This window comes from Microtus pennsylvanicus, chromosome 3 (genome assembly GCF_037038515.1).
Source record: "Microtus pennsylvanicus isolate mMicPen1 chromosome 3, mMicPen1.hap1, whole genome shotgun sequence".
NCBI lineage: Eukaryota > Metazoa > Chordata > Mammalia > Rodentia > Cricetidae > Microtus > Microtus pennsylvanicus.
In genome coordinates, this window is record NC_134581.1 from 15,478,298 (window position 1) to 15,505,632 (window position 27,335).

Genomic DNA, 27,335 nt, shown 5'->3' on the forward strand with positions numbered 1-27,335 from the left:
GGAATCAAAACCAAGTTTCTGTCCTTTCAAGTCAGCGGTCCATTAATGGAAACAAAGAATAAGTACATTTCAAAATAAAAATTTAGCCATGTATGGTAACATACATACACCTTTGGTCCAGCACTTGGAGGCAGAAGCAAACAGTCTCTGAATTTGAGGCTAGCCTGGTCCACAGAGCAAGCTTCAGACCAGCCAAGGCTACATAATGAAATCTGACTAAAAAATAATAAGTAAGTAAATAAAATAAATAAAAGTCAACTTGAAAGGGACTTCGGCAGGTGGCAAGCATTGCAAAGCGGGGTTTCTGGAGCAGTAAGAGCTGCCCTAAAGAAAGCAGTCAGGGCTGAAGGCGTGTGGAGGCACAGTGCCAGCAAAGGCTCTGGTTCTGAGTGGAGCTGCCAGGCTTCAGGGACAGGCAAAGATAAAGCACTACCAAACCATAGCAGAGGGGCACAGTGGCTGGAGCCAATGTAAGGAGCTTTGGGTTTGCTCTAGGGTGCTGCATACCCTGCCACTTTCTCTCTCAGCTCAACGTTTTCTTGGCATTCCCTGGAACAAATATAAACTCTCAAGTGCTATTCAGGGCACAGGGAGGGACAGCCCATAGCTCAGGGCAGGGCCAGCCTAGGTTTGGGGCCTGAGAACTGGTAGAAGGAAAGGTGGCACGGGTGTACTTTGCTCCATGCCCAGCCACAGCGTGGGCAGGCCATCGAGATCACGGCTTCCTAGTTAAGATCTCCCTCTGGGTCCAGCACTGGGCCAACAATTGGGCTAAGTGGTCAGAGCTGCTGTGTCCATCTCCTGGTGTTTTTATGCCAATTTCAGAGATGAGCTAGAGATGCTTATCCTGTGAAACAAAACCTCATCTCTCCCACTCTTCCTGTTTGTTTTTGTGTTTTTGAGACAGGATTTCATTTGTAGGACCAACTGGTCTGTAACTCAATATGTGTAGATCAAGCTGATCATGAGCTTTTCCTGCTTGTGATTTTCCTGCCTGTGTTGCTTAAAGCTAGGATTATGAATGTGTACTATCATACCTGGCTTCCCACACTTTCTTTTTTTTTTTTTTTTTTTTTTTTTTTGATTTTTCGAGACAGGGTTTCTCTGTAGCTTTTAGTTCCTGTCCTGGAACTAGCTCTTGTAGACCAGGCTGGCCTCGAACTCCCAGAGATCCACCTGCCTCTGCCTCCCGAGTGCTGGGATTAAAGGCGTGCGCCACCACCGCCCGGCCCACACTTTCTTTGTTTTGTTTGTTTTTGGTTTTTCGAGACAGGGTTTCTCTGTAGCTTTGGAGCCTGTCCTAGAACTTGCTCTGTAGACCAGGCTGGCCTCAGACTCACAGAGATCTGCCTGCCTCTGCCTCCCGAGTGCTGGGATTAAAGGTGTGCGCCACCACCGCCCAGAGCTTCCTTTACTGTTAGGCAAAACAGAAAGGAAGTCTTCTTACAAAATAAATGCCGAGGGTCATCAAGAGGACTCAGTGGCCAAAGCCTGACAACCTGCGTTTGGATACCACATGGTAAAAGGTAGAAGAGATCCACCTCCTGCAAGATCTTCTCTAACCTCCATAAACATGTGTGCGCACACACACATTTGAAAAAAGAAATATCAAGTAGTGGCACATGCCTGTGAGCCCCGGTACCCCGTAGGCTGAGGTTGGAGGGTCACTCTAGTGCCATTTTGGGCAATATAGTGAGATCCTGTTGTCTCAAACAGGAGAGAGAGAAGGGGGGTCTTGTCCTGAAGATCTGATTCTTCCTTATTCGAATCCTTCTTTCCATGACCTTTAACTTGCACAAACACTAACTCTTACTTGCCTCGATGGATAGAATCGTCTAGGTGAAGAAGACCCCGGCCATTATACATGCAGTGTCTGAGAGCAATATGAGGAGGGTGGGAAACTGCCCAGGGTTCTTGGGGAAAAAATCTTTCTTTCTTCCCTCCCTCTCTCCTCTTTTCAAAGCATCTACAATCTGGCAAACCCTTGGCCCAAGGATTCACACCATGTGGCCACAGCAGGCAGGCCTCATCAGAGCGCAGGACGTTTCCTAACAGCAGCTACCTAGGTGAAGCTTCTGCTGGAGCAGTGGGACCATTGGCTTGGGGGACCTTTCATTGTCCTTCCAGAGACCCTGCCTTCCTCAGGCCAGCCATCCTTGGGAGAGAGGAGCCCGCACCAGAACACTGTTGCTGCTTGGCTGTCTGCTGCTCTTCCCACAGCCTCCTGCGGCCTGGCCAGCCAGGCTTCAAATGCGTTATACACAGAGTTTGGGTGCACACTGCCCTCCCTCTAAGATGCCAGAAGTTTTTCCACAGCCTTGGAGAGGGGCTTTGAGGGCTGGGGGCCCTAGGCTCCGTTTCCTTCACATTCCAGCTGGCCCGGACCCCTCTGTGGCCATAAGGCCTTGCCCCCTTCACCCTGCCCACCTGGGTGACATTGGAGCAGACCTCCACACGGCCAGCATGGGTTTGGGAGAACTTTATAAACATTAGGACCTAACACTGTCTCATCGCTGACGTAAGAGGCCATAGCACCGAAAAGCAGCGTGGGCACCGGCTGAGGCTTCTCCCAGCCCGTGGATGGCAGCATACCAGGCATGCCTGCCATCATCCTAAAGCCATCCCCCCAGCCATTGTGAGCACCCAGCAGCACCGCCATTGTCTCGACCAGCCGGCTCTTCGTCTGTACACCTGGGGATTTCTTTTGATTTCAAGAACAGCCTTAATCATTCCAATTTGATTTACATGTATACCTCATGAACATTTTTTTGTTTTGTTTTGTTTTCTCTTCCCTTCTTTTCTTTGCTTTTAGCCCTTTGTCTGTCTCCTCCACCACCTTGTGACTGATAGTTTGGTTTCCTCTCTGCTCTCTGCCCCTGCTCAGCACAGGGAGAAATGTTGATTTAGAAGCAATAGCGGGCAGCAGGCCACCAAGAGCACAAACCCAGGGCGAGGTCTAGGGAGGCCCCTCAGCCCGCCTGTTTACTGTGCAATTCCAGACCTTCTTAAGCCATCAGCAGTGGGTGTGCTCAGACCAGAGGAGCCAGGACTTATGCACCGGCCAAGGGAAAGGCTCGGAGCCCTGTGGGTGAGGGGAGTGTGATTCTATCCATTCACCTGGTGGACTGGGCTGCATGCCTCCTCAAAGCCCTTCCCTTGGAGGCCTCCCTTCATCTCGGGCACAGCCACAAGTCTCATCTCTAATGTTCTATGCAATGAAATATAAACCCTCAAAGACAACTGTTAATATTTAATAAATTCCATGTTACATATAAGGAGTTAATTGCAAACATGCAGTTGAGAAACTGGATAGATCTGCTCATATCACTACCCCAACCAATCCTTGTTCCTACTTTCTGTGTAGTGTGAGTGAGTATGTGTGAGACCGAGAAAGTGAGAGCATGCGTGTGTGCGCGTGCGTGCGTGTGTGTGTGTGTGTGTGTGTGTGTGTGTGTATGTGTAAATTCTAAGTCTGTGGCATGTTTGACCTGTGGCAGGACTCACTGCTGCCGGGTGGGTCAGCGCCTGTCTCGCAGTGGAGCATGCACAACTCGCAGCCTCTTTGCACGATTTCATTCATTTTAAATGCTCGACCCTCTTGCCTGGAGTTCTTTTTGCCTCCAACCCTCTCCTTTAGGAGCATTTCTCCCTACCTTCTGCACAAGCTAGTAAAGACCTGCCGGAACTACCTGAGTATGCCAAGCCATGGAGCAGGCAGTGAGCCCCCCATACACCTTGCTGTTTTTATCTGTCCACGATAGCAGATAAAAAAGAAACCTGAGAACAGTGATCAGAGCCTGCAGTGGATGTATGCATACGGACATTCTGTGGGTTTGCTGTAGGATTTCTACTTGCTTATCATTTTTCCCTCCTGCCCCAGACCTGAGCCTAAAGAATATGGTTACCGCTTTGCAGTGGGGCACTTCCCAAGGGCAAGGCTGGGCCACATCTGTGGAGAGGCAGAAGTTGAGAGCAGAGCCTGGGCGTGTGCCTTAGGATCCCTAGACCTTTACTAACCCTGCTCTTTGCCTCCCCTTCGTGATGAGGAGTCTCAAAGGACCATGACCCAAGAGATCTGGAGTGGAGCCAAGGTCATAGGGTTCCCAGGAAGAGCTGGCTGTGGGCTCTTTGGCGGAAAATATCCAGAGTAACTAACTACTCACATAACAGCTTCCGGCTGAGCTCAGAACGCTTCTCAGAAGCAAAACTTACTGAAGGGCACGTGTGGTCCTCTCCACATCTGTCTCCAGGACTTGCCTGCCCTCTCCTCTGAGGCATAAGTATTCCACTGTTGTCAGCATCTCTGATCCACAAGTAGGGCAGACCTCCTGCCTGACCCACTGAGGTCCGACCTTCCTCCAGAGTGCTCTGGTTTGTACCATGCATTTCTCGGGGGTCCACATTTCTCATGATTTTTTTAACAAGGCCTACAAATTCTTTAGACTGAAATCCTGTCCCACCTGTGGCAGCTGTGCATGGGACAGTCGAAGCTGTGTCCAACTTAAGACCCTGAGTTCCAGGGATTTGGCTTTCTTCATGCTATCGGACATCTCGGAGATCAGACCTAGGCTGTACGGGGCCATCTGAGCAAGGGCTGAAGGCCATCATTGAGGCCCAGGACTGTATGGGATGTGTCCATTGTTTAGATACTTGGGATCGTGGCAGTAACCCTTTCCACTCATCGTCAAGGGACTGGACTTGGAGCTGAGAGCAGGCAGGATGTCCACAGGTCAACCTCTGGCAGGCCCACTAAGCTCTAAATATTAACTTTTCAGCAAATTTCTTTTCTGGCCAGACTCTTGAGTTTGACATTTCTGATATCTGCCACTACATCCCTGGCTGTCCCCACAGGACAGAAACTTGCCCCTTTGTGAAGATGGCTGCCATAGTCTTCTAGGTCAATATCCTGGTCCTTCTGCTGACTGGGGCTATGACACCCTGAGGCTTGGGGACCAGCGTTAGCTGCTGTAGGACACAGAACACATCAGGTGCGTCTCCAAATGGCTAAGAAGTCTCTGGGTAGAGTCCAGGCCTTCTCTATTTCCCACTCTCAGTGTCATAAGCAAGGGAACCCTCTTCTGCCTACCCAAGGCCTCAACACACTCCCTTCATAGTGATAGTCCTCCTACTGTTACCTTCCTACTCCTCGGGTAGGACAAATGGTCTCAGGGCCCACAATGAGAGAATTGCAAGGGCAGCAATTCTGGCCTGTATTCTGGAGCCTTTGGGGAGTTTTTCAGGCAGGTCCTTTGCCTTGATGGTACAGTCCTGCCCTATTAGCCCTTCTCCACCCATGCTGTAAATATTTGTCATCGTGGACTCCAACAGGGTCGGAGGGACAGATCTAATCAACTGAAACTCCTTGGAGATGCCACCTCTGTCTCCCTGGGTGCCAGTACCTTGCTACCATATGCACCAGGTGGCACCGGAGAGCCATAGAAGTCGTGAGATACTGTGTGTGTAAGCACATGTACATGAATGGATGTGTGTGTGTATATGTGTGTGTGTGTGTGCGCGCGCGTGTGTGCACGAGACTCATTCAATCTCTGGGGTCAAATCAGCTCCTCTCCAAGTGTGGACCCTGGAGAGTAGTGGCCATCTACATTTTCCCTGTAGCTTCCATGTCTTGTTTTTGCTTTTCCTTCCCTCTCCTTCCTTCTCTCCTTCTTTATTTGAGGGGGAGGAGTGCTGTACAAAGTCAAACCAACAAGTTTACAGCTGTAAGTGCAATGACCCGAGTCCTCCACATGACCTTGTGAATTGTGTGCCGTCCTCCTGTGCTCTGTGAGAACTCGTGGTACTTCAGTGTCCCTCCCCTGTATTGTGACAAGGTATTTCTGTGGTATCAAAATAAAAGGACTTGATATAAACAACCTCCAGACTGTCTTTGGGATGATTTCTAAACTTAGCCAAACAAGCAAATACCCAAATGTATAAGATATTCTCCACGGTTAAAGAAAAAAGTGGAAAAGAGCACAATTTCAGAAGTGTTGATACAACTGGGACTGAGAACACACCAAGTCATTTAAAAATGACCCTACCCGGAGGTGCAAAGGTCAGTTCAAAGCCAATGCCATCCCAAGGGGCATTTTCAGGATCCCGAGTCTCAGGAGCTAGATATACAAGTGCTGCCCCCTGGTGTTCCCAAGCAAACTTTACATCTGCCTGCCCTTTCCAACCTCAGAATTTTTTTCATGGCTGAGAGACCTTAGTTCCACATAGTCAAGAATAGTTCAAGCTGAGTGTAGTTGGCCCACACCTTTAATCCCAGCATTTGGGAAGCAGAGGCAAGTGGGTCTCTCTGAGTTCGAAGCCAGAACTATATACAGAAACTAAGAATCACTAGAGAATAAGAAATAGATAAAAAAAAAATACCAATTTTGCTTTGGGTAAGAAGGAAAGCCCTCATTCAAGGGAACCCAGAGGTGATTTAAAAGACAAGACCTATCCAAGCTGTATGGAGGAGGGGAGATACCTACAGTTGCCGAACCCTCTGTTGTCACCTAAGTCAACCTAGTCCTGTGTCGCGAGCAGGAGACTGCCTGTCTAGGCTAGCTGCTCTGACGTGTAGCCTGACCCCACCAGGACCTTTTGTGCTAGGCTGAGACCCAGCGTGCTCACGATTCGCAGCAATGAATTACTGAGAAGGGCGGGTTAAGGCTGTGGAAACAGATAACTTTCTGGCAAGTCTGGTCATCGATAAGCCGGGACAGCACTCTCTCTTGAGAGTTCAGCATTGCCCTTCTCTGTCGGTGCCCCAGGGCTTCGCCCGGGAACCTGCCTTATTTTTCTGGTAACTGCCTGGACTACAGTAGATGGGGCGAGAACTCATAATCAGCCCCCGAGCTAAAGGAAGTCCGTGCGGGTACCCCGCCCGCAACGCTACAGGTTCCATGGACCCGCTAGTCTCAGTGTTCGGTTCCCACCCTTCCCCTCCTCATCCTTAAGGCCTCATTGGCGTTCCTCTAAGGCCCCGCCCTTCGAATGCTCAGGGCTTGCTCTCAGACTTGGCAGCCTTCTGCTCACAACCGGTCTTCCTCCGCCCCTCCCAGACCTCGCCTATCCCCGGACACCGGCTCTTGCATTCCGCTGCCACACGTCTGCTCTCACTTCTCGGGTACCCACAGCTTCCCTTCTCTAAAAAGCCCAGGACTCGATTCAGATTCCGCCTCCCACTTGCCTAGTCTATTTTCACTATTTTACCGCCCCTCCCCTCGGGGCGGTCCCTTCACAGGCCCCGCCCTCCCGCCGAGCGGCTCTGCCTGTCCCAGGTCGCCTTCGGGTATAGCGGAAACGGGGGGCCGCCCTAGGCCCCGCCCCCTAATCCTCACTTCCGGGCCTTAGCTGCTACTGAAAAGAAGGGCTATGGAGCGTCAGGTGAGGGCTCGACCCGCGGCCCCCGTGGCCTCCGTAGCCCGGGCCGAGCCTGACCCTGGTGTGTCCCCTGCGCAGGTGCTGCTGAGTGAGCCCCAGGAGGCGGCAGCGCTGTACCGGGGCCTTAGCCGCCAGCCTACGCTGAGCGCCGCCTGCCTGGGCCCGGAGGTCACCACGCAGTATGGGGGCCTCTATCGGACGGTGCACACTGGTGTGTAGACCGAGGGAACTGGGTGGCGATGGGCAGTGCACCCAGATGGCGAGGTGGGAAATGTGGAGGGCTCGCTGCTTGACGGCACACACGAGTACGGGGAGGAACCCGGGCCGATTTCCTGCGCACAGGTGTTTTGGGGACTGTACTGGCCTTACTGATTAGTCACGCCCGTGAATGAGTTGAAGGTGTAGGAGTCAAATTCAGACTTGGGTGCCAGTGTGGCCCTCACAGGGCTCTCCGGCCCGTACATGTGCTCTGCTGCCCTGGAAATTCCACGGTCGGTCTGCAGTAGGTTCTCTCCAAGTGGCTGTCCGCTCGGGCTCTGGAAGCCCGGGCTTAGGTTATGTCAAGGGAAGCGTTGCTCAGGCTTTACTCACGGTGTCTGGATGGCAAGGTAGGCCTTGATTGATGGGCAGTGACCCAAACTGGCCCAGACAAGTTGAACACCCTCATGCCTCCCTTGCAGAATGGACTCAGAGGGACTTGGAACGAATGGAGACCATCCGATTCTGCCGCCAGTACCTAGTGTTCCATGATGGAGACTCGGTGGTGTTTGCCGGGCCTGCAGGCAACAGTGTGGAGACCCGGGGGGAGTAAGTGTGAGAGGAGGTTTGCAGACACGAGCACAGCCACTTACCATGCCAGCCTTTCATAAATGCCCGCCATGTGTTCTTAGGGCATAGAGCTCTTTACCTATCCCCTGCAGGGACAACTTTGGGGAGCTTGAGGAGAGCAAAGAACCAGGTGACTGCTCCTTGAGAGCTTGTTTGGTCTCTGGAGATAGGGCCTGCTAAATACTAGAAACTCCTTCCAGACCAGGTTCTAGGTCCCTGGGAATCTGGAGAGAGTCAAGTCCCCTAAGGAAGAGAGAAACAAGGTCCGCTAGCTTGAGGCTGGAAGTGCTTTGTGGGCTGGTGTGGGCTGGGGTCTCAGACTTACCTAGGAGGTAGCTGGGAGATAGATCGTCTCCTGTGCTGCCACCTCTGATCTTGCAACACCAGACCAATGATGGTTTATAAAGAAAGGAAGGAGAGAGTCTCACTTAAGAGGTTGTGACCAGGAAAGGGGAAGCACGGGGCTATTTGGGGGGTTTAATGTAATCCTGACCTGCAACCCCGATACTCAGGCTGCTGAGCAGAGAGTCTCCTTCGGGCTCCATGAAAGCTGTGCTGCGCAAGGCTGGGGGCACAGCCCCAGGGGAGGAAAAACAGTTCCTGGAGGTGAGTCCGCAAGGGGTGAGGTGGCAGGCTGTAGGTCCCTTGGCCCCACAACTAAGGCAGCCAGCCTGATGCCCAGGTGTCCTCAGGTCTGGGAGAAGAACCGGAAACTCAAGAGCTTCAACCTGTCAGCCCTGGAGAAACATGGGCCTGTTTATGAGGATGGTGAGGCCCCCGGCTGGTAAGCAGGCAGGGTGGGAAGATGGGGCAACCATAGCTTTGGGTTCCCCCTAATCGTCCCTCCCTGCATCCAGACTGCTTTGGCTGCCTTTCCTGGTCATACTCAGAGACACACTTGTTGTATGTGGCGGAGAAGAAGCGCCCCAAGGCTGAGTCCTTCTTTCAAACCAAAGCCTTGGACGCCAATGCCAGCGATGATGAGATGGCCAGGCCGAAGAAGCCAGACCAGGCCATCAAGGTGCTTGTGATGTGGCCAGGTTGTGAAGGCCCTGCCCAGCTGCCCTACAACTCCGTATACTCCCCGCACTGCACCTTGTGGACCTGGGGAGGCTCTAGCTTCTAGGAGGCAGGGCAGGGTTCTGTAGAAGCTCTGAGCATCGAGTGTCCTCTCTTCTCAGGGGGATCAGTTTGTGTTTTACGAAGACTGGGGAGAAACCATGGTTTCCAAAAGCATTCCTGTGCTCTGTGTGCTGGACATTGAGAGTGGCAACATCTCAGTGCTCGAGGGCGTCCCTGAACATGTATCCCCTGGACAGGTCAGCAGCAGGTTGACCTTTGCCCCTCCTGTAGTTGGGATGCCCTGCTCGAGCAAGTACCCCTTGCTTATACCTCCCTTGTGGTCTTGTTTATAGGCTTTCTGGGCCCCTGGAGACACAGGTGTGGTGTTTGTGGGCTGGTGGCATGAGCCCTTCCGGCTAGGTATCCGCTTCTGCACCAATCGCAGGTGAGGAAGTGGGGCAGGGCAGAGGGTCCTACAGTCCATCCGACCACGGAGCTGAGTGTCTTTCTGACCATTCCAGATCAGCCTTGTACTATGTGGACCTGAGCGGGGGAAAGTGTGGTGAGTGACTGGTACCCGCATGTGCTTTGCTGACATGTGTTAGCCTTTCCCGTCTGTGTGATGCTCATATTTCTGTGTGGCCTAGAACTACTCTCGGATGATTCACTGGCTGTTTGTTCTCCGCGGCTGAGCCCAGACCAGTGTCGCATCGTCTACCTGCAGTATCCGTCTCTACTCCCTCATCACCAGTGTGGCCAGCTCTGCCTGGTGAGCTGGAAGTGGATGGTGGTAGAAGGGTGGTTAGCTTCTTGCTGGGGGATGCGAGGCAAAGGGCCAGCATTATCTCCCCCTCAGGGTCCTCTCCTGGCCTCACTGTATTAGTGGCCTGACTTTTCAAGGAGGATCAGAGGCTTGAGTACTCTGAGGGCTCACCACCTCAAGAGCATCCTCCAAGTACAGAGATGCTTGTCTGTTAATTCCCATCCATAAGTACCAGGCTCTCTAAGGAACTAGGATATAGTGGGGGATTACACAGTCCCAGCCCCTGCCCAAGAAGAGCCTTGGGTGTCTGGTGGAAGCCCAAGGGACATGCCTATCTGAGATCCTTGTGGGCATCTGATCCAGGCTAACATAAAGGAAATATACAGCTCCCACCACTCCCCAAGGGTATCCAAAGTTGCATTTGAAAGGGATATACACAGTATTCTGTGCCCTGAGATCCCTGCTCTGGTGAGTTTGACCATTGTGTTCTCTTGCAGTATGACTGGTACACCAAGGTCACTTCAGTGGTGGTGGACATTGTACCTCGGCAGCTGGGAGGTGAGGGGTGCCTGGCAGGGGAAATCAGTAAAGCGTATAGTTCTGCTGTCTGTTCCTCCTCCTCCTTGCTAGTCCAGCCGTGTGCCCAGCCCCCACTATGGGTAATAGAAAGTTGAAGACCGAAACTGAGATCCTAGCAGCCCGAGCTGGCTTGGGATGAGTCTCAGAAAGAGCACCAGATTGAAGTGTTATGCCTGAGAAGCGCTGGGCCTGAGGGTTTTCTGATACTCTGTATTCCACCCTGGCAGCCTTTGTCCAGGCTCAGTCAGCTGCTCCTCTGGAAGGGTGGCTCCTGGCTAAGAGACAGAACATCAGGTGTTTGCAGCTCTGCTTGCAACCCTAGGTCATCTCAAGGATATGGGGTGAAAGTTTTGTTTTCTCAAGCTACACAGAAAGTTCCAAGAATGTAGTGGGCAGGTCCAGTGGACAAAGTTGCAAGGATACAGAGGGAATATATAGCCCTGTAGTAAAGCACACGGCTAGCGTGGGCAAAGCCCCGTATTTCATCCTTAGCACACACACGTCTTCTTTGGTTTGCAAGGAGGAGACAGTAATGGGGACCTAGTCTGAATCTCAGCTCTACCCATTAGCTGTTTATCCTTGGATAGTGCTCTGGCCTCCATGGGCTTCTGTGTCTTCGTTTGTGGAAAGAGTGGTTATCTCCACCTCCGAACAAGATTATAGTGAAGGGCGGGGCTATTGAGATCCTGTGCCAGCTGCTGTACCCAGCACTAGTGGACAAACACGTGTTACCAGAGCCCCAAAGGGAACAGCATCCATGTTTGCCTCAGAGGCGTGTCAGCTCTGCCTCTTCAGGTCCTCAGAAGTCTTTCCCCCTTCCCCTTCCACCTCCTACTCACTAAACTCTCATTGTAAGGGTACCGTCATGTATGGGACTATCATTCTACCACAAATTTCAGGGGTTCTGGGTAAATTCCCCTTGACCCCACCCCCCAAACCTCCACTCTCTGATGCAGCCCAAGCCCCTCTGTCTTTGCAGAGGACTTCTCTGGGATCTACTGTAGTCTTCTGCCTTTGGGATGCTGGTCAGCCGACAGCCGGAGAGTGGTCTTTGACTCAGCACAGCGCAGCCGGCAGGTGAGAGCCCCTGATTATGTTGAGAGGTAAGATCAGCATTTGCCTTATGATTGTTGGCCAAGGAGTCCAGGACCTGGGGCAGAGTGAGTATCTGCGCCTACAGGAATGCCTGGTCCCAGTCGTAATTACTGGCCCCTTCAAGCCTTTTTAGCCTCCTGCTGGGCTTGCTTTTCCTTGAGGGGACCAGATGTCATGGTGCCCCACGGCAGCGCCCTAGGCCTGTTTTCCGGTGGAAAACCTGGGGCTGTCTCTGAGTAGGTCCCTCAACACTGTAAGGCCAGGTGTTGGAGGAGTTCTTGAAGGATAAGTGAAGGTGCCCATAGTGTACCACGGTCTTTTAGATGTGATGTCATTTGTTCTCACATCCTCAAGTAAGGCTCCGTGGTGTTCCTGCACCTTGCCTGGGAATAGCCCGTAAATTATGAAGAGGAACTGAGATTTGAATCTCGATCCATGCTACTCCCTGGTGCACAGAGTAGCCTCCACCATAGGCCAAAGTGTCCCTAAGATAGTAGAAAGAAAATTGGGATAGGACCCATGGGGCTGTTGAATGTGGTGCCATATGTGGTCTCCCCTCTGTTTAAGGACCTATTTGCTGTGGACACCCAGACGGGCAGTGTTACCTCCCTGACAGCTGGTGAGCAGACTTCTGCAGTGGGGTGATGGCAGGGCAGTGGATGGGTTAGGAGTGGGGGCGGCGGTGGCACTCTCCGTCATTCTTAGCACTGCCCACAGCCTTTAGGATCTAAGCGGTACACTGCCACCTTTGCTCCACTTGCCTTCCTGGGCCCTGCTCCATAGCCCTCCCTACCCTAAAGTCTGCACACTTTCCTTGCCAACTGTCAGTCATCCACCTCCTTCCCAAACCTTGGAGAAACCTTTGTTGATTTAGTTGGATTCTCCACCTGTTCTGACTCTACATACTCCCCCATAAAGGTGCTGTCTCAGAGACATCATAACCACGACAACTTTTTTTTTTTTGAGGCAGGGTTTCTCTGTGTAACAATCTTAGCTGTCCTGGAATTTAGTTTGTAGGCTAGGCTGTCTTTGAACTCACAGAAATCCACCTGCATCTGCCTCCCAAGTGCTGGGATTAAAGGCGTGCACCACCACTACCCGGTACCATGGCAACTCTTAAATAAGGAAAATATTTAATTGGAGCTTGCTGGCTTATAGTTCAGAGGTTTAGTCCATTATCGTCATAGTGGGAAGCAAGGCAGCGCTCAGGCAGACATGGTGCTGGAGAATGAGCCCAGAGTTCTGCCTCTAGATCCGCAGGCAGCAGGAGGAGAGAGACACTGGGCCTGGCTTGAGCTTCTGAAACCTCGAAGCCCACCCCCAGTGACACACTTCCTCCAACTAGGCCACAGATACCTCCAACAAGACCACACCTCTTAATAGTGCCACTCCTTGTGAACCTATGGGGCCATTTTCATTCAAACCACCATGGATGTCAAAGTTCTGTTCTATTTCTCTGTCTCTGGGTTGGCACATAGCTCACTGCTAAGGCCTTTGTCTAGCACACACAGGTTCTGTTGTACATAAGTAAATAAGTGAGCGGATAAACCTTAGACTCCTATCCGGCCCCCTTCCCCGACCCTGCTTTGGGCTAGGCTGCCATCCTTTCTACACTGCAGCCATTGGGGTGGGTAGAGTACTTTGGTAGTTTTCTGTGTCCCTAGGTCTGGCAGTTCCTGAGCACGGCCAGTGTCTGTCAGACGAGCAAGGGATTGAACAGGAGGCTGACCCAGGGCATGTGCAGTTAGGTGTTCAGAGGAAGTGGTCTCAGGGTTGAAGGTACAAATGTGGAGGCCCTTGCTATCATCTGCTTCCTCTAGGGGGCTCCGGTGGGAGCTGGAAGCTGCTTACGATTGATCGGGACCTCATGGTGGCCCAGTTTTCCACGCCCAACCTACCCCCGAGCCTGGTGAGTATTGGTGAGTTCCAGGCTAGAAGACAGGAGTTGTGAGCTTTCAGGCCTTAGAAACGAGTCCAAAGGCTGACCATGTTGGTCAGCATGTAGAAGGGTAGAGACTGGGATCCAACTGAGCACAGCACTCGTGAGTAGGAGCTAGGTGCTGTCATTTGTACTGTCCTGAACAAGATGACGACAGAAGAACCTAAAGCCAAGAAACATGGCAGTGGTAAGAAGTGGTTTATATGTGGGTGTAATTGGTAAACCACTCACAGAAATATGTGCTGTGCCCTTTGGAGATGAGTTCCTGAGAGCTGGCCACCTGTGACATTTTCCTTCCCGTTGGCAGAAAGTTGGGTTCCTGCCTCCTGCTGGGAAGGAACAGTCTGTGTCATGGGTGTCCCTAGAGGAGGCTGAACCCATTCCTGACATCCACTGGGGCATCCGTGTGCTACATCCACCTCCAGACCAAGAGAATGTGCAATATGGTGAGCTGGGCCAACAGTAGATGAACACCTTCTCCAGGTCCCCAGCACACAGCATGTGGTGACCCCTCCGAGCTCACATTTCAGAGTTTCTAGGGTTTTTCCTCCAAACATTTTCTGTTCTTATGTTCATGGAGAGTAGCATCCAGAGAGCTGAGTGCCTGCTGTGGTAACCACCACCAGGTCCTGCCAGGGCATAGCCTCTGTGGTAAGAAAACAAAGGCCCAAAGAAAATGGGCCGCACACGAGGCTTACATGACTATGCCAGAATGCAATCTTTTCAAATGTCAGGCTCTGACTAGGCGGGAAGAGCAGAAGCCTTGGGAGTCTGTGTGTCATGGTGTCAGCTACCTTGGCCTGTTTCTCTTGACCAGACTCATGCTATGGGGCCTTAGCTGGAGAGGAAGCCCTTGAGCAGTAGCACTGGTCTTGCTGATTACTGCCTTCTCCCTGCAGCTGACCTTGACTTTGAAGCAATCCTTGTGCAGCCCAGCAACCCTCCAGATAAGACCCAGGTACCCATGGTGGTCATGCCCCACGGTAGGTATCTCCTTAGGGCCCTCGCCTTCCTACCACCCCTCCTAGCTGGCCCATTCATCCTCTTTTTCCTTTCTGCAGGGGGACCCCATTCATCCTTTGTCACTGCCTGGATGCTGTTCCCAGCCATGCTTTGCAAGATGGGCTTTGCAGTGCTACTGGGTAAGAAAGGAGCTCAGTCCAGTGAAGAGGTAGCCTTTGGGTTGTGTGTACCCCATGTCTGGGTAGTCACTCTAGTCATTAGGCTTTTCTCTAGTTCTTTCTTTAGAAGCCACTACTAGGGCTGGGCGTGGTGGCACACGCCTTTAACTCCAGCACTCAGGAGGCAGAGGCAGGCAGATCTCTGTGAGTTTGAGGCCAGCCTGGACTATGGAGTGAGTTCTAAGACAGCCAGGGCTACACAGGGAAACCCTGTCTTAAAAAAATAAAAAAGAAACCGCCACTAAAAAAAAAAAAAGTTGCTGTGACCCAGCCTCTGGCTCTGTAACCTGGGGATCATGAGGATTACTTGAGGCTTCCATGGAAAGGATGCTGTGAACTCTCTCGTGACTATGTCCCCTCGGCAGCCTGTGATGCAGCTGGTTCTCGGCCCTGCTTCACTGATCCATGGAATGGGGTCCAGAGGACTAAGAAAACTCTTGTCTCCTACTTTTAGTGAACTACCGTGGCTCCACTGGCTTTGGCCAAGACAGCATCCTTTCTCTCCCAGGCAATGTGGGTCACCAGGATGTGAAGGATGTCCAGGTAGCGGGGTGCTGGGCTCCTGACAGGGAGGGTGGATTCATGGCTCTGTTGCTGACAGGAAGCTAGCTGCAGTGTCCTCTGCCCACCCTTTAGTTTGCAGTGGAGCAGGTGCTCCAGGAGGAACACTTTGATGCAAGCCGTGTGGCCCTTATGGGTGGTTCCCATGGTGGGTTCCTCTCCTGCCACCTGATTGGTCAGTACCCAGAGACCTACAGTGCCTGTATAGCCCGGAACCCTGTAATCAACATTGCCTCCATGATGGGCTCCACAGACATCCCTGATTGGTGAGTGGGCATAAAAGGTCTCTGCCCTTCCTTTCACCCCCAAATTCCCATGGAGATCCTGCAGTCTGCATGAGCTTGGCCTTTTATAGGTGTGTGGTGGAGACTGGCTTCCATTATAGCAATGACTGCCTGCCAGATCTGAATGTGTGGAAGGAGATGCTGGATAAATCACCCATCAAGTACATCCCTCAGGTACCCAGGTCCCCTTCTCTGTGTACCACTCATCCTCCAGAATCCAGAGCTCAGCTCACCACAGCTTCTTGCTCCCCATACATCTAGGTAAAGACACCAGTGTTACTGATGCTGGGCCAGGAGGACCGGCGTGTACCCTTCAAGCAGGGTATGGAGTATTACCGTGCCCTCAAGGCCCGGAATGTGCCTGTTCGGTGAGTGTCAGAGGACAGTCCTGGCAGCGTGCGGCAGGTAAGCAGGACGGGACCCTCCATCCTCATGTGTTGCTTCTCACACAGGCTCCTGCTCTATCCCAAAAGCACCCACGCGCTATCAGAGGTGGAGGTGGAGTCAGACAGCTTCATGAATACTGTGCTTTGGCTGCACACACACTTGGGCAGCTGAAGCTCTACCGTTCTGTGGGAACTGGCCAGTTCATCTCGCACTTTGCTCTTGGTAAACTCCAGAATCTGGCAGAACAGCCAAGAGGCTTCCTGGGCTCTGGACTCTGGATGGTGGGCAGAGGAATATGGACTCCATAGTCATAATAAATGAGGACACAGAGCCTGGTTTGTGCTGGCACTTTGTACCAAGCCATCCCCAGACCTCACCCTGGGGATCAGAAACCCTTTGCCTTCTTTGACATCCATAGTGGATTCATCGCTGTCATCTGTCCTGGCCGACTGGGACTGTGCAGACAACAGCTCTCTGCTACAGTCCCGTCTGTTGGAAAATGTTCTGCATTGTCTTTGCATTCCCAGAAATGACACCCTGCCCATCCACAGTACATGCATTTTGAAGTTTTTCCAGGATCAGAACCCCTAACCAGATCTGTGCTGGTCCTAAACCACCCCCCACCCCTCACCCCCCCGTAAGGAATCACCAGCTCATTCCATAGACGCAGAAACTATGAAGCACACCGTATAGACAGAGAGAAAGGTTGCTTTATGTTTGAGAAGTCTTGTCATCCCTAAGGGATCTAACCAGGCCTATTCCAGCTGTATGACTTTGTTAATCCAGTCTACAAATACCGACACACGTGTGAAGATAGCTGGCCAGCGGGGCCGTGCACATACTCTGTTAGGGATTATAAGTCCCTCTAGGACCCAGCAATCATGGGTATAGCAGGCAAGTGGTCCCCCGTAGTCACCCTGGCAGGTAGGAGAACTGGTGAGGGCTCTGGACTTTGGCAGTGACTAGCCTCCCCCCAACTCCCATCTTGGTCATCAAATAGTACAATTCCAGCTCCCAAACCCTTCCCAGCCTGGCCCAGGAGCTCTCCACTGACCTCACAAGCCCCTGTGGGGACCAGCAGTCCCTCAGTGCACATCTCACTCTCTTGTACGTGTCCTCGGTGCTTCACGTTACATTCTTGGTTGGAGATGACCTTCATCGAGGCCACGTGAAGGACTGTGTTATTGCTTGTACCTGAAGTGAGGAGGATGGTAAGGAGAGGCCCTCAGTCAAAACCAGTGCTGGGCTGCCCAGCGTGGAATAATCTGTCTATGCACTGTGCTTACCTTTGGATTCACCCCAGCCTGCAATCTCACACTTGGTTCCTGGAGGTACCACATACTGCTCAGGAGGCAGACAAATCAGGGCCACATGATGGTTCAGAGTCACAGGTCTTTAGCAGGAATGGGGATATTCAGGACCTATGACCACAGGGCCAGCCCCACCTCACACCCTCTTGACTTGTCCACCTACCTCTCCAGCTTGAGCAGAACAAGCTGGGAGCCTGCAGGTCCGCAAACTGTCTTAGCCACTGGGACCTTCTGCAGGTTTGCCTCTCCAGGCTGTGGGTTCTGGTTGATCGTACCCAGCCATACCTCATATCCTGTGAGAGGCTCATGACTGGGAGAAAGATACTCTGCTAGACCATTCTTGACTCCTAGTCAGCTCTCCCAACAGCTTTGCTTGTTGGCTTTTCTGGGGAAAGTGGCTGGGGTGGTGGGGGCAATGGCAGGAAGAGGGGGAACAAGGTAAGTGAGGAGACCCGGTCCTTAAGCCCAAGGGAGGCTCACCATGACCAGACGCATTGCCGAGCGGTCAGTACCCACTGCTCCTTCACTAGGGACCCGCCACAGAAATGCTGGCCCTGTCTAGAGGGATAGATTAGGAGAAGCAACAATGAGTCCTGGGACACATACTAGGCCTGCTGTTTTGGCAAGGACCTCTGGGTGCAAGACCAAGCATCCATCCTCTCCTGGTACAACCCCAATGTTTACAGCCTCAGGCCCTTTTTATTATTTTTTTGACAAAACATTTTATTTTTAAAACTGTTTTTAAAAAACTGTTGAGCCTGTAAATTGTCTTTTTTTTTTTTATTTCATTTTACATTCCAACCACAGTTCCCTCCCACCCCTCCCCTTCCCCCTCAGCTCCTTTCCTCACCGGTTCCTCAAGCTGACTGTCCATGGTGAGGTCCCAGGATGGCCCCCCACCACACGAAGTTTGTTGCTCTTGTCAAGTCTCTTGCCACACTTGTCAAACTGCACCTGGTCTGGGGGACGGATGGGGGTGATGAAATCCTCAGTGCGGGTCAGGGTCAAAGAAGCTGTTCCCACAACTGGCCAAGCCCGTACCTGGGGGGTCCAGGATGGATGGTGGCTGGTCATCATCTAGAAGACCAAGTTCATTCAGGTTAAGGGAGCCGGTCTTCGGAGGTGAAACCCAGCCAAGGGGAAGCGTCTTCAGCACTTACCACAGCGTTGTAGGGCACAGTAGTCAAACAGGGTTGCTGGATCCAAAGTATAGCACCAGGGCCCATGGCTGTCTCCATCTGGGTTCCGGCAGAAGTTGGCCTCCAATCCCGCCTGCGGTGCTGAGGTGGGTGTGAATCTAGGGATTGGTCCATAGCAGGCCAGTCAGGTCCACTTCGGGCTCACATATGAGAAGCCAAGGCATTTTCCCCTAGAGTTAGGGTCCAATCTGGGTTGTGGGCTCACACTTACTGCGGCTTGTGTGGTGTCTCCGCGGACCAGTGCTGGCACTGAACACCCTTGCGGGTCTTGTTGACCAAGCCGCGATACTGTTCACCTGAGCCGTGGTAGCAGCCTGTGGTGGGCAGGCAAGGGCAGCGGTCAGCCCCAGGGTCGGTTCCCGGTTCCTGGCCTGGCTCTGTACCTCCTGCTCCAGCCTCACCCTCTGGCACCACTTCCTCTGTACAGCGCGGGATCTGGTAGCAAAACGCCACTCGCAAACCAGGTCGAGATGTGAAGCACCAAGGCGCCTCGGAGCCATCAGGATTCCGGCAGAAATTCTCCCGAAGGTCCCTGAACAGGCACTTCCCTTATAGTGGGTGGAGTTCCACCTAGCCCGCCAGCCAACCCACAGAAGGCTGGAACCGGATGACTCCGCCCCCAGGTCGCACCTTCCCATAAGCTCCGTCCCCACCCACAGGCGCACTCTCCTCCTTGCTCCAATCTGTCACCTCACTTGCAAGCATATTTCTCCGGCACAAAGCGGTGCTGGTGTGGGCTCTGTGCATCCCACCGCTGGCAGGGCACACCCGCAGAAGTGGTGTTGGTTGTGCCTCGATAGTCTTCGCCTTTCCCGCGGAAGCAGTTAAAAGTCTTGCCCTTGCTGCGCCGGTGTGACTTGGATGCTTTGGTGGTCAGTGGCAGGTTGGGCCCTGTACGAAAGCTGCAATTGGAGCTACGCTTGCCTGGCGAGGGTGTCTGGTACTCGGCAGGCTGTGCTCTCTACACACGTTTAACTTTTAATACCTCCCGTCCCCCCCCCCCCCCGTTGAGCCACGCCCGCCACTTTTTGCCAAGTTGTCCTGTCCCTGCAGCCTACCGCAACTGGGAAGGTCGCAGAATTCTCGTTGGATATTCGGGTCTGTGGTGTAGCACCAGGGCCGCTCAGATCCGTCCGGATTACGGCAATAGTTGTCATTCAGAGCTTTGTCGAGGAACCTGGGGGTAGTAACAAGACTCTAGGACTCAGGCCCCTCCGCAGTAGGGCTGAGACCCATCCTCAGAATAAGGATTCTGCCTACATACTTGTCAGGCTGGAAAGGGTGCGAGTGAGGGTGTTGCAGGTCCCAGCGTTGACACTCGCGACCCGACTCTGTAACGTCTACCTGGCCACGGTAATCCTCGCCGTTGCACGAAACACAAACAGCTGTAAACATAGGGCCAGTGTGTTTCTGGGTGGGAGCAGGTCTGCCGCTCCCTCCCTATTTTTGACCCCAGCTGCTTACCGTCCCTGCAGGACTTGATGCCGCAGGTCTGGAACCGCACGCTGCCGCTTGTTGTGTAGCACCAGGGACCTCTAGAGTCCCTGTCGGGATTTCGGCAGAAGTTCTCTTCCAGGCCATTCTTTGGTGTGGGCCTATACCTGTAGGCAGAGAACCTCACTGCTTTGCATGCTGGGGGAAGTCTGCCTCAGGACCAGCAACAATGTATCTGTCTCACTTGTGGTCATTGGGGAACCTGCGGTTCCAGGCTTGGCAGGGCAGGCCATCAACTGTCCTGGCCACAGTGCCTCGGTAGCTGACCCCGTTGTCCATAATGCAGGTTCGTACATAGTCTGAAGCAAGAGAGAGAAGATCAGCAGGGGCCGAGGCTTCGCGCCCCCCCCCCCCCCATTTGCTCACCCTGTTTCACTCCACTCCCACTTGCCTTTCTTCTGGAAAAGATCACACAGACTTGACTGGTGGAGCTGTGTGTGGGGCGAGTACTCAGTCCACGGAAGCAACTGGCAACCATGGCTACTCAGGTTGTAGTGGAAGGCTCTGGGGAGCAGCAGACACAAGCTTAATGGGTAACCCAGAGTCTCATACCTTCATCTGTAGCTAGGCGACTTAGCCACTCACCGACAGTCCAGAAGGGGCCCACAGCGCCTTGCACACTCCTCCGCATCTGCCACATCCTCCTGCCATGGTCCTGGGGCCACTGTATGCAGGAGGTTCTTTAACTCCATGCCCCGGAGCAGCTGGAAGTCATTCAATGGTGAGCGTTGCCCTGTGGGATGGGCATGGGGAAATGGCCGGCATATCAGTACATGTATCGTAACACGTCCCATGCTGTATTCATTTAGGGGCTCAAATACAAGGTCTTTTGTGTGGACCTTGTGTGTATTTTCAAGGGCCAACCTAACCCCCTACATCCACTGAGTCGGGAGGCAGGCCCAGACACAGTAGCTAGTCTGTAAGCCTGGCACGGAGCTCAGGTCTAATGCATTTACTCCCTGAGAATTTGGGTGGTGGTGTTTGCCCTCTGACACTTGCCTGTCTCATTCCTCAAATGACAATGCTTGTACTCAAAGTGAAGATACTATCTAGGGAAGACTGCATCTCCAGCGTTCTGACTCCCAAGTCTGGGCTCTCACCAGTGTGGGTGTAAAGGCTTATGTTAGCTATAGGTTAGGCCTAGGAGCCACGCCTTCTGTGTCAGCCAGCTCTGTGGTCCCAGGTCTGTCTCATTGTTTCAGCATGCGTTCTAATGGAGGCCTGAGCAGTTAGATTTGAATTCCCAGGCCTTCTCAGCTCTGCTCAGCAGGCCAAGGTCACTAACCCCTGCCCAACAGAAAAGTAAACTCTTGACGAGAATATTCATAGGGGCCTGGGGCGGACTCTCCAAATGGCAAACAGGGATCAGGGTGGGCGACACTCACCAAGAGCCCTTGGACACTGTGTCAGAAGCAGCAAAAGGGGAAACCACCCCGTACTCATAGCTGGAGGCTGCACTGTGACCCACCACAGCCCCATCCCGGAAATTGTGAAATGCGTCCCTAGAGGATTGGGTGACTCTGGCTCCACGCCCCCTCTCTGAACCTGTTTGGGTTTGACTGACACAGGGTGATCATTGCTAGGTGGGGGTCAGGCCTCAGGCCCTTAGGTCAAGGGCACAGGCCTTTCTAATGCAGCTAGATTCCCAAGAGTCCTCTCCATTTAGTGGACAGGAGGGTTCTGTGCGGACACATTGGGCATTCCTGAGGCAGACCTCCCCCCCCCCTATGCAGTCCCCACCACAGTCAAGACTACTCCATTGGTCCCTTAGATAGCTTGTTGCCACTGCAGCTGCTCCAGGAACTGCGCGGAAGTCTGTGCGCCTGCCCCCCTACAGAGGTGTGCTGGTCACAGTAGTCCGACCGTGCAGGTGATTACGTTTCCAAAGCTAAACACTGAATTTTTCACTTACACTGCCACATTTCGAGAGTTCAGGGACTACAGTGGCTGTACTAGACTGCGAGGCACAGGTGTGCCACCCATTATCACCGCCGTCATCTCTATATGCCCAAAGACCCTGCTAGCAGGAGCTGCCAAGATTTCCCAGCCTCTGTAGTATACTTTTCCGGGCCTCAGTTTCTCCCTGTAAAGTGAGGAACACTGTTTCTCAACCCTAACGCTGCCTCTCCCCATCCAAACCGCCTTATCAGTTGAGTCCCGGCTGTAGGCTGGTCAGCCCACACCCCTAGCAGCAGATCCTAGGAACACGCGCCGCCGCCTGTCAGAAGTGTCATTCCAGGTAAGGTGAGCAAACCCTCTCATTGGACCTGATGCAGGGAGGGGTGTGCGCGGGTGTGACAGGTAGCAAATTTGCTGACAGAAGTGCCTTTTCAGGTGTCTTAGGTTGCATGTGGGTCAGGCCTCCAAGCAAGATAGGCGTTGAGACAGGTGACTTAGGGACCAATTAGAATATAGTCCCCTGCTTCGGTTGGACTAGGGAAGGCGGGGTTCGGAAACAGTTGGTACGTCAGGCGAAACAGAGGCGAATACCTCGGTGGGAGGGTGGGAGTCGGGGGAGTGTTTTCTGGTGCCAAGGGCCTGTTGAGGTCTGTGCATATGCGCGTGCGCGGCTGGAGGAGCGGCGCGCGAGCGGGCACGCGGTTTGGCCCTGGACGGGTGCCGTAGCCGAAAAGCTGGGCGGATGTTGTGAGCCGGTCGCGGAGGCTGAGGCTGGGGGTGAGTGAGAGGCTGCCTGGCTGTGAGCCGGGCGGGTCCGGTGGCTTCCCTCGAGGCCCCGGGCCGATCCAGTGCGATAGCGCTTGCCGCTGGGGGTGCCGAGGCCTGCGGTGTAGGACTCCCCGCGAGAGCTGGCCTGACAGGTCCTCCGGAGCTTGGGGCCAGGCGGAGGCGACCTGGGGAAGCATGCGCTGCCCTTGGCGTCCTTGGCCACTCAGACCTAGTCGGTTCGGTTCCGAGCCTGAATCTCTTAGGAGCGGCAAGGGAGCCCCGGGGCAGGCGCAGGTTCCGCCTCTAAATCCTCTACACCTGAACCCCAGAATGAGTGTCTGAAAGGCTGGCTTCCCGTTCTTAATAACTGTGTCCAGTAAGTCCTGCAACTGTTCCGACATAGGGGGGACCGGTTGTGGTGTCCATCGAGGGTCTCCGTAGGGAGGCACGGCAGCAGAATCACCTTACCGAGCCTGATGCAGGCAGGCAAGGGTTTGTGGCGGGAGCTGAGGGCCTCTTTGGAGTGCGGTAAGAGTGGGCTGCAGAAAAGAAATGGCTGGCCCATGCAGTGACTAAAGGCTAATAAAGTTTGTGGGCCGGTGGTGATGGCACACCTGTGCCTTGCAGTTTGCAGTCCCGTGTGGTCGCTGAACTCTTGAAACTGAAAGTTTTCAGTTTTTAACTTTGTAAACTTAATCACTCTTGTTTCCTGACTACAGTGTTGTGCAGCACACCTCTAGAGTGAGGCAGGCATCGGGGAGTGGGTGTAGTTTCTGGAGCAGCTGCAGCCACGTAAGGGCTAGATAGACCGTGGCAGGAAGGCCTATGGCGTGATCTTAGCTAGGGTGGTGATTGCATAGGATAGAAGGCTTGGGGGTGGGGCACAAGAAAGCTAATGAGACTGTAGATAAGAAAAAAGAGGCAACTTGGGCTAAACAAGGTATCTCTTACCTCTTACTCTGGGGGAGTAAGAGGGACTTGTGGCCGCAGGTGGTCTATACTTGAGGGAATGTGGTATAGGGTCTTGTCTTCTGAATATGAGCTGGATTCCTTGACTAAGGTGGATATAGGAGTTTTTACTCTAGGCCACCTCACTTTGGACATGTTGATATGATTTTCCCAGAGCCAAGGCCTGGTCTCTGTTAGGTCCTGCATGGGGCACTGAGACAGTGTGGGACACAGTATCCCTGGCATCAGCCTAGATCTCATCTACCATTGCTGTGTGGAAAACTGGGAGCCCATGCTTACCCTGGCCCTAGGTTAGTATGTGTGTGAATGTGTACGGTTCAGTCTCACCGGCTCCCAAGCCTTCCTCCCATTGCAGGACTGAGGTCTGTGTGGGCCTTTGACTAGCCTGGAGTAGACACACTCTGCATCTGGCTCAGCCTCTAGGACCACTGGCTGCCCATGAGTGATGAAGGATGGCATCCAAGGGGGCTGGCATGTCTTTTCCCCGAAAGAGCTATAGACTGACATCAGATGCTGAGAAGTCCAGGGTCACAGGTAAGGGCTGGCAGGGAGGGTGCAGTTTGTATTGGGGGAAGGAGAAGGAAGGGAAAATGCAGCAAGGGCCCAGGTCCCCCGAAACTTGGGCCTTCTAATACGCCTTGTTCCTGTGACTGGCTCTTCACCAGCACCCATGGAGCCATGCCCCCAGTGTGGTTGCTCTGCTGACCCTTGGGCTGGCCAAAGGCTAGCTGTCTGTGGGGTCAGTAGGGACCAAGAGCTGTTCTGATCACTGCCTCTTTCCTCTCTTCTGATCTGTGACCCAGGCATTGTGCAGGAGAAACTACTGAATGACTACCTGTACCGTATCTTTTCCTCTCCTGACCGTGGGCCCCCTGCAGCCACCAGCAGGTATGGTTGGGTGTGTAGCCCTGGTCCTCTTTGTTGGGCCGGATCAGAGACTCGTTATGGGGAAGGGCAGCCTGTCTCAGTTCTGTTCTCGTTCTACTCCCTGCTGTGAGACCTGTGCCTCCAGTCTGCTCTCTGGACTGTTCATCTCTCCTTCCTTCTGAGGAGGGCCCAGAGAAGGAAGGATTTGTGTGCACCAGTATCTGGCCTTATGTATATGTCCCTGGCCATTTGTGCCTCTTCCTGAACTTAACATAGTAGAAACCTCAGCTGGATACACTTGTGTTCAACCTGCATAAAAGTTACAAGTAGCAGAAACTTCAAAACAAATAGAAACAACACCCCTGTTCTATTTGATGTATTAGATGTAACTATTTGAATGTGATCCCTTTCTGGTTTCTTTATCTCACAATGTACATAGTTCAGATTCTACAGAATATCAGACTTTAAAAAAAACCTGAGCCCTTATGGAAAAGTGTTCCAGAGGGTGGTGGCTCAGAAATGTAACCCCAACATTTGGGGATGCTAAAAAGCAGGAGGACCCAGGTTAAAGACTGATCTATAAGAGGAGAGGAAACACTGTTTTTCTTATTATTGTGTAATAATTGAAACAAAGTAAATAACATGCCTTTTTAAACGTTCAAGATGACAAGTTACAGCCTGCTGGTGGTGGCTTTAGTCCCAGCACCCTGGAGGCAGAGGCAGGTGGATCTCTGTGAGTTCGAGGCCAACCTGGTCTACAAGAGCTAGTTCCAGGACAGGCTCCAAAGCTACAGAGAAACCCTGTCTTGAAGAACCAAAAAAAAGAAAAAAGAAAAAAAGACAAGTTGCTTTTGTTTTCGTTTTTGATACTGGTCTCCCTGTGTAAGACAGGTTGGCCTGGAACTCTCAATTTAGGCTAAGTGCCCTGGAGCTTGGGGAGGAGGGAGGAGGGTTCTTGCCTCTACCACCTAAGTATTCAGATTACAGTGCCCCACATCCGTATCGCCACTAGGCTCCCTGCACCTTTTCTTTCTTTTTCTTTTTGGTGTGTGTTTGGGGGCTTGTGCTTGCCACTTTTGGAAGTCAGAAGACAATTTGGGATTGAACTCAGGCCGGTCTCAAACTCAGACCTTCCTGCCAAGTTCTGGGACTAATGGCACAGCTACGTACAATGTGTCATCTTGATCATGTCCACCCCCCTTGCACTCTTCTTGGAAAACCCCAGTTTTGTTTTTCTACTTTTTTTTTTCTCTCTTTCTCTCCTTTTTTTTTTTTTTTCCTTTTTGAGACAGGGTTTCTCTGTGTAGCCCTGACTGTTCTGGAACTCCTTCTGTAAACCAGGCTGGCCTCAAACTCAAGATTTCCACCTGCCTCCGCCTCCCAAGTACTAGGATTAAAAGTGTGCACCACCACCGCCCAGCAGGCTCAGCTTTTTAAAATAGCAGGTGTGTGTATGTGTGTGTAAAGCCTGTGAAACAATCACTGGCATCAAACTAATAAACATATTCTTCACTTCTAAATGTTTATGGAAATTAGCTTTTTTTTTTTTTGAGGCAGGGTCTCTCTATGTAGCTCTAGATGTCTTGGAACCCACTGTGTAGACCAATCACTCTGTAGACCAGGCTGGCCTTGAACTCACAGAGATCTGCCTGCTTCTGGCCAGCTCTAGAATTCTATTTTTATCATCATGTTTATTCCATGAACATTTTTCCATATTCTGATTGATTTTTTAAAATTATTTATTTATTTATTTAGTATGTATACAATATTCTATCTGCATGGATGCCTGCAGGCCAGAAGAATTGCACCAGACCTCATTACAGATGGTTGTGAGCCACCATGTGGTTGCTGGGAATTGAACTCAGGACCTTTGGAAAAGCAGGCAATGCTCTTAACCACTGAGCCATCTCTCCAGCCCCCTTCTGAATTGATTTTGGTGGACATCTTTTAGGGCCAGAGTCCTCTATGGCCACTACCACTGTGCTCATTTTGGAGGTGCTTTTGCTTGTGTAAACATGCTGCGAGCGTGCCCAGGTATGGCTAAATTATTTGACCTGCAACTACTTCTTTTTTTAAGATAAGTGATTTTTGTGGGGCAGTGATAGCGCACACCTTTCATTTCAGCACTTGGAAGGCAAACTCTGAGTCGAGGCCAGCTTGGTCTACAAGGTAGGTTCCAGGACAGCCAAGAAACCCTGTCCAGAGGAAAAAAAAAAATGTTGATTTTGCTGCATTGCCTAGGCTGTTCCCAAATTGATAGGCTTTCTACCTTCGCTTCAAGTGATGGGAATACAGGCACCATGCCTATACTGCAATCTCTTTTAAGACTATTGCCAGCCTAATTTATTTATGGGGTCATGTATGTTTTTCCTGCCCTGAAGCATGGATTTCCCTACCTGTGTGTTCCCTGGACCATGTGGCTGTTCCACTTCACAATCTCTACTCTTTGGGAAGCCCAGAAGACAGCCTTATTACTGTTCTATTTAAGTAGCAGGGTGGTCAGCAAGCTCCTGCTTCTGAAGGGTTCCTATCTGCCTTCACTCTCGACCTGATCCTGGCTTCTTCCTAGGGCCCTCTGACTTCTACTCCATGTGACCACTAACAGATGCTACTGCTAGTGCTGTGGCCGCAGGAGGCAGGGCCATCAGTCACTTGGTTGTGGAGATGTAGGATTCTAGGCTGGGACCTGGGAAATCCCAGAAAGGGCAGCCAGGGTTTACCTCAGAGGAGTCTATCTCGGCAGCTGCTATGTATTGTGTGCTGTTGCCATAGCCAC

General features: G+C 52.3%; 4 protein-coding genes across 8 annotated transcripts in view; 3 read left to right on the forward strand and 1 right to left on the reverse strand.

The window, feature by feature from the left end:
- Bsn (bassoon presynaptic cytomatrix protein) overlaps positions 1 to 5,874 on the forward strand; it is a 47,437-nt gene extending 41,563 nt beyond the window's left edge. Inside the window, exon 14 of the mRNA XM_075967542.1 lies at positions 1,964 to 5,874. The gene's annotated coding sequence lies outside the window, so the exon portion shown is untranslated. The remainder of the gene's footprint in view (positions 1 to 1,963) is intronic.
- Positions 5,875 to 7,258: 1,384 nt separating this feature from the next.
- Positions 7,259 to 16,383, forward strand: Apeh (acylaminoacyl-peptide hydrolase). The gene is made up of 22 exons (XM_075964633.1): positions 7,259 to 7,377; positions 7,453 to 7,585; positions 8,055 to 8,181; positions 8,715 to 8,808; positions 8,895 to 8,970; positions 9,060 to 9,223; positions 9,384 to 9,521; positions 9,618 to 9,709; positions 9,786 to 9,826; positions 9,912 to 10,033; positions 10,525 to 10,585; positions 11,586 to 11,683; positions 12,269 to 12,320; positions 13,522 to 13,610; positions 13,948 to 14,086; positions 14,540 to 14,623; positions 14,702 to 14,782; positions 15,276 to 15,364; positions 15,458 to 15,648; positions 15,738 to 15,840; positions 15,928 to 16,034; positions 16,119 to 16,383. The coding sequence occupies exons 1-22, from the start codon at positions 7,366 to 7,368 to the stop codon at positions 16,222 to 16,224; spliced, it is 2,199 nt and encodes a 732-aa protein (XP_075820748.1). The 5' UTR covers positions 7,259 to 7,365; the 3' UTR covers positions 16,225 to 16,383.
- A 358-nt stretch (positions 16,384 to 16,741) lies between these two features.
- Mst1 (macrophage stimulating 1) lies at positions 16,742 to 21,535 on the reverse strand. Its single transcript, XM_075964635.1, has 18 exons — positions 21,442 to 21,535; positions 20,642 to 20,789; positions 20,448 to 20,560; positions 20,241 to 20,355; positions 20,027 to 20,163; positions 19,827 to 19,947; positions 19,621 to 19,739; positions 19,258 to 19,453; positions 18,964 to 19,094; positions 18,774 to 18,876; positions 18,524 to 18,660; positions 18,405 to 18,440; positions 18,214 to 18,322; positions 17,844 to 17,921; positions 17,527 to 17,673; positions 17,340 to 17,446; positions 17,108 to 17,247; positions 16,742 to 16,970 (listed from the first exon to the last, which is right to left on the reverse strand). Exons 1-18 carry the CDS (start codon positions 21,533 to 21,535, stop codon positions 16,809 to 16,811), a joined length of 2,193 nt encoding a protein of 730 aa, XP_075820750.1. The 3' UTR covers positions 16,742 to 16,808.
- Positions 21,536 to 22,397: 862 nt separating this feature from the next.
- The window catches only part of Rnf123 (ring finger protein 123), a 30,586-nt gene continuing 25,648 nt past the window's right edge, over positions 22,398 to 27,335 (forward strand). The window contains exons 1-3 of one of the 5 annotated variants that reach the window (XM_075964663.1): positions 22,398 to 22,732; positions 24,109 to 24,226; positions 24,496 to 24,580. In XM_075964663.1, the coding sequence (XP_075820778.1) occupies positions 24,145 to 24,226; positions 24,496 to 24,580 (167 nt within the window). In that variant the 5' untranslated portion in view covers positions 22,398 to 22,732; positions 24,109 to 24,144. Of the gene's footprint in view, positions 23,100 to 23,846; positions 23,983 to 24,047; positions 24,227 to 24,495; positions 24,581 to 27,335 lie in introns of those variants that run through there. The other 4 variants (XM_075964664.1, XM_075964661.1, XM_075964665.1 and 1 more) reach the window with 4 other exon arrangements.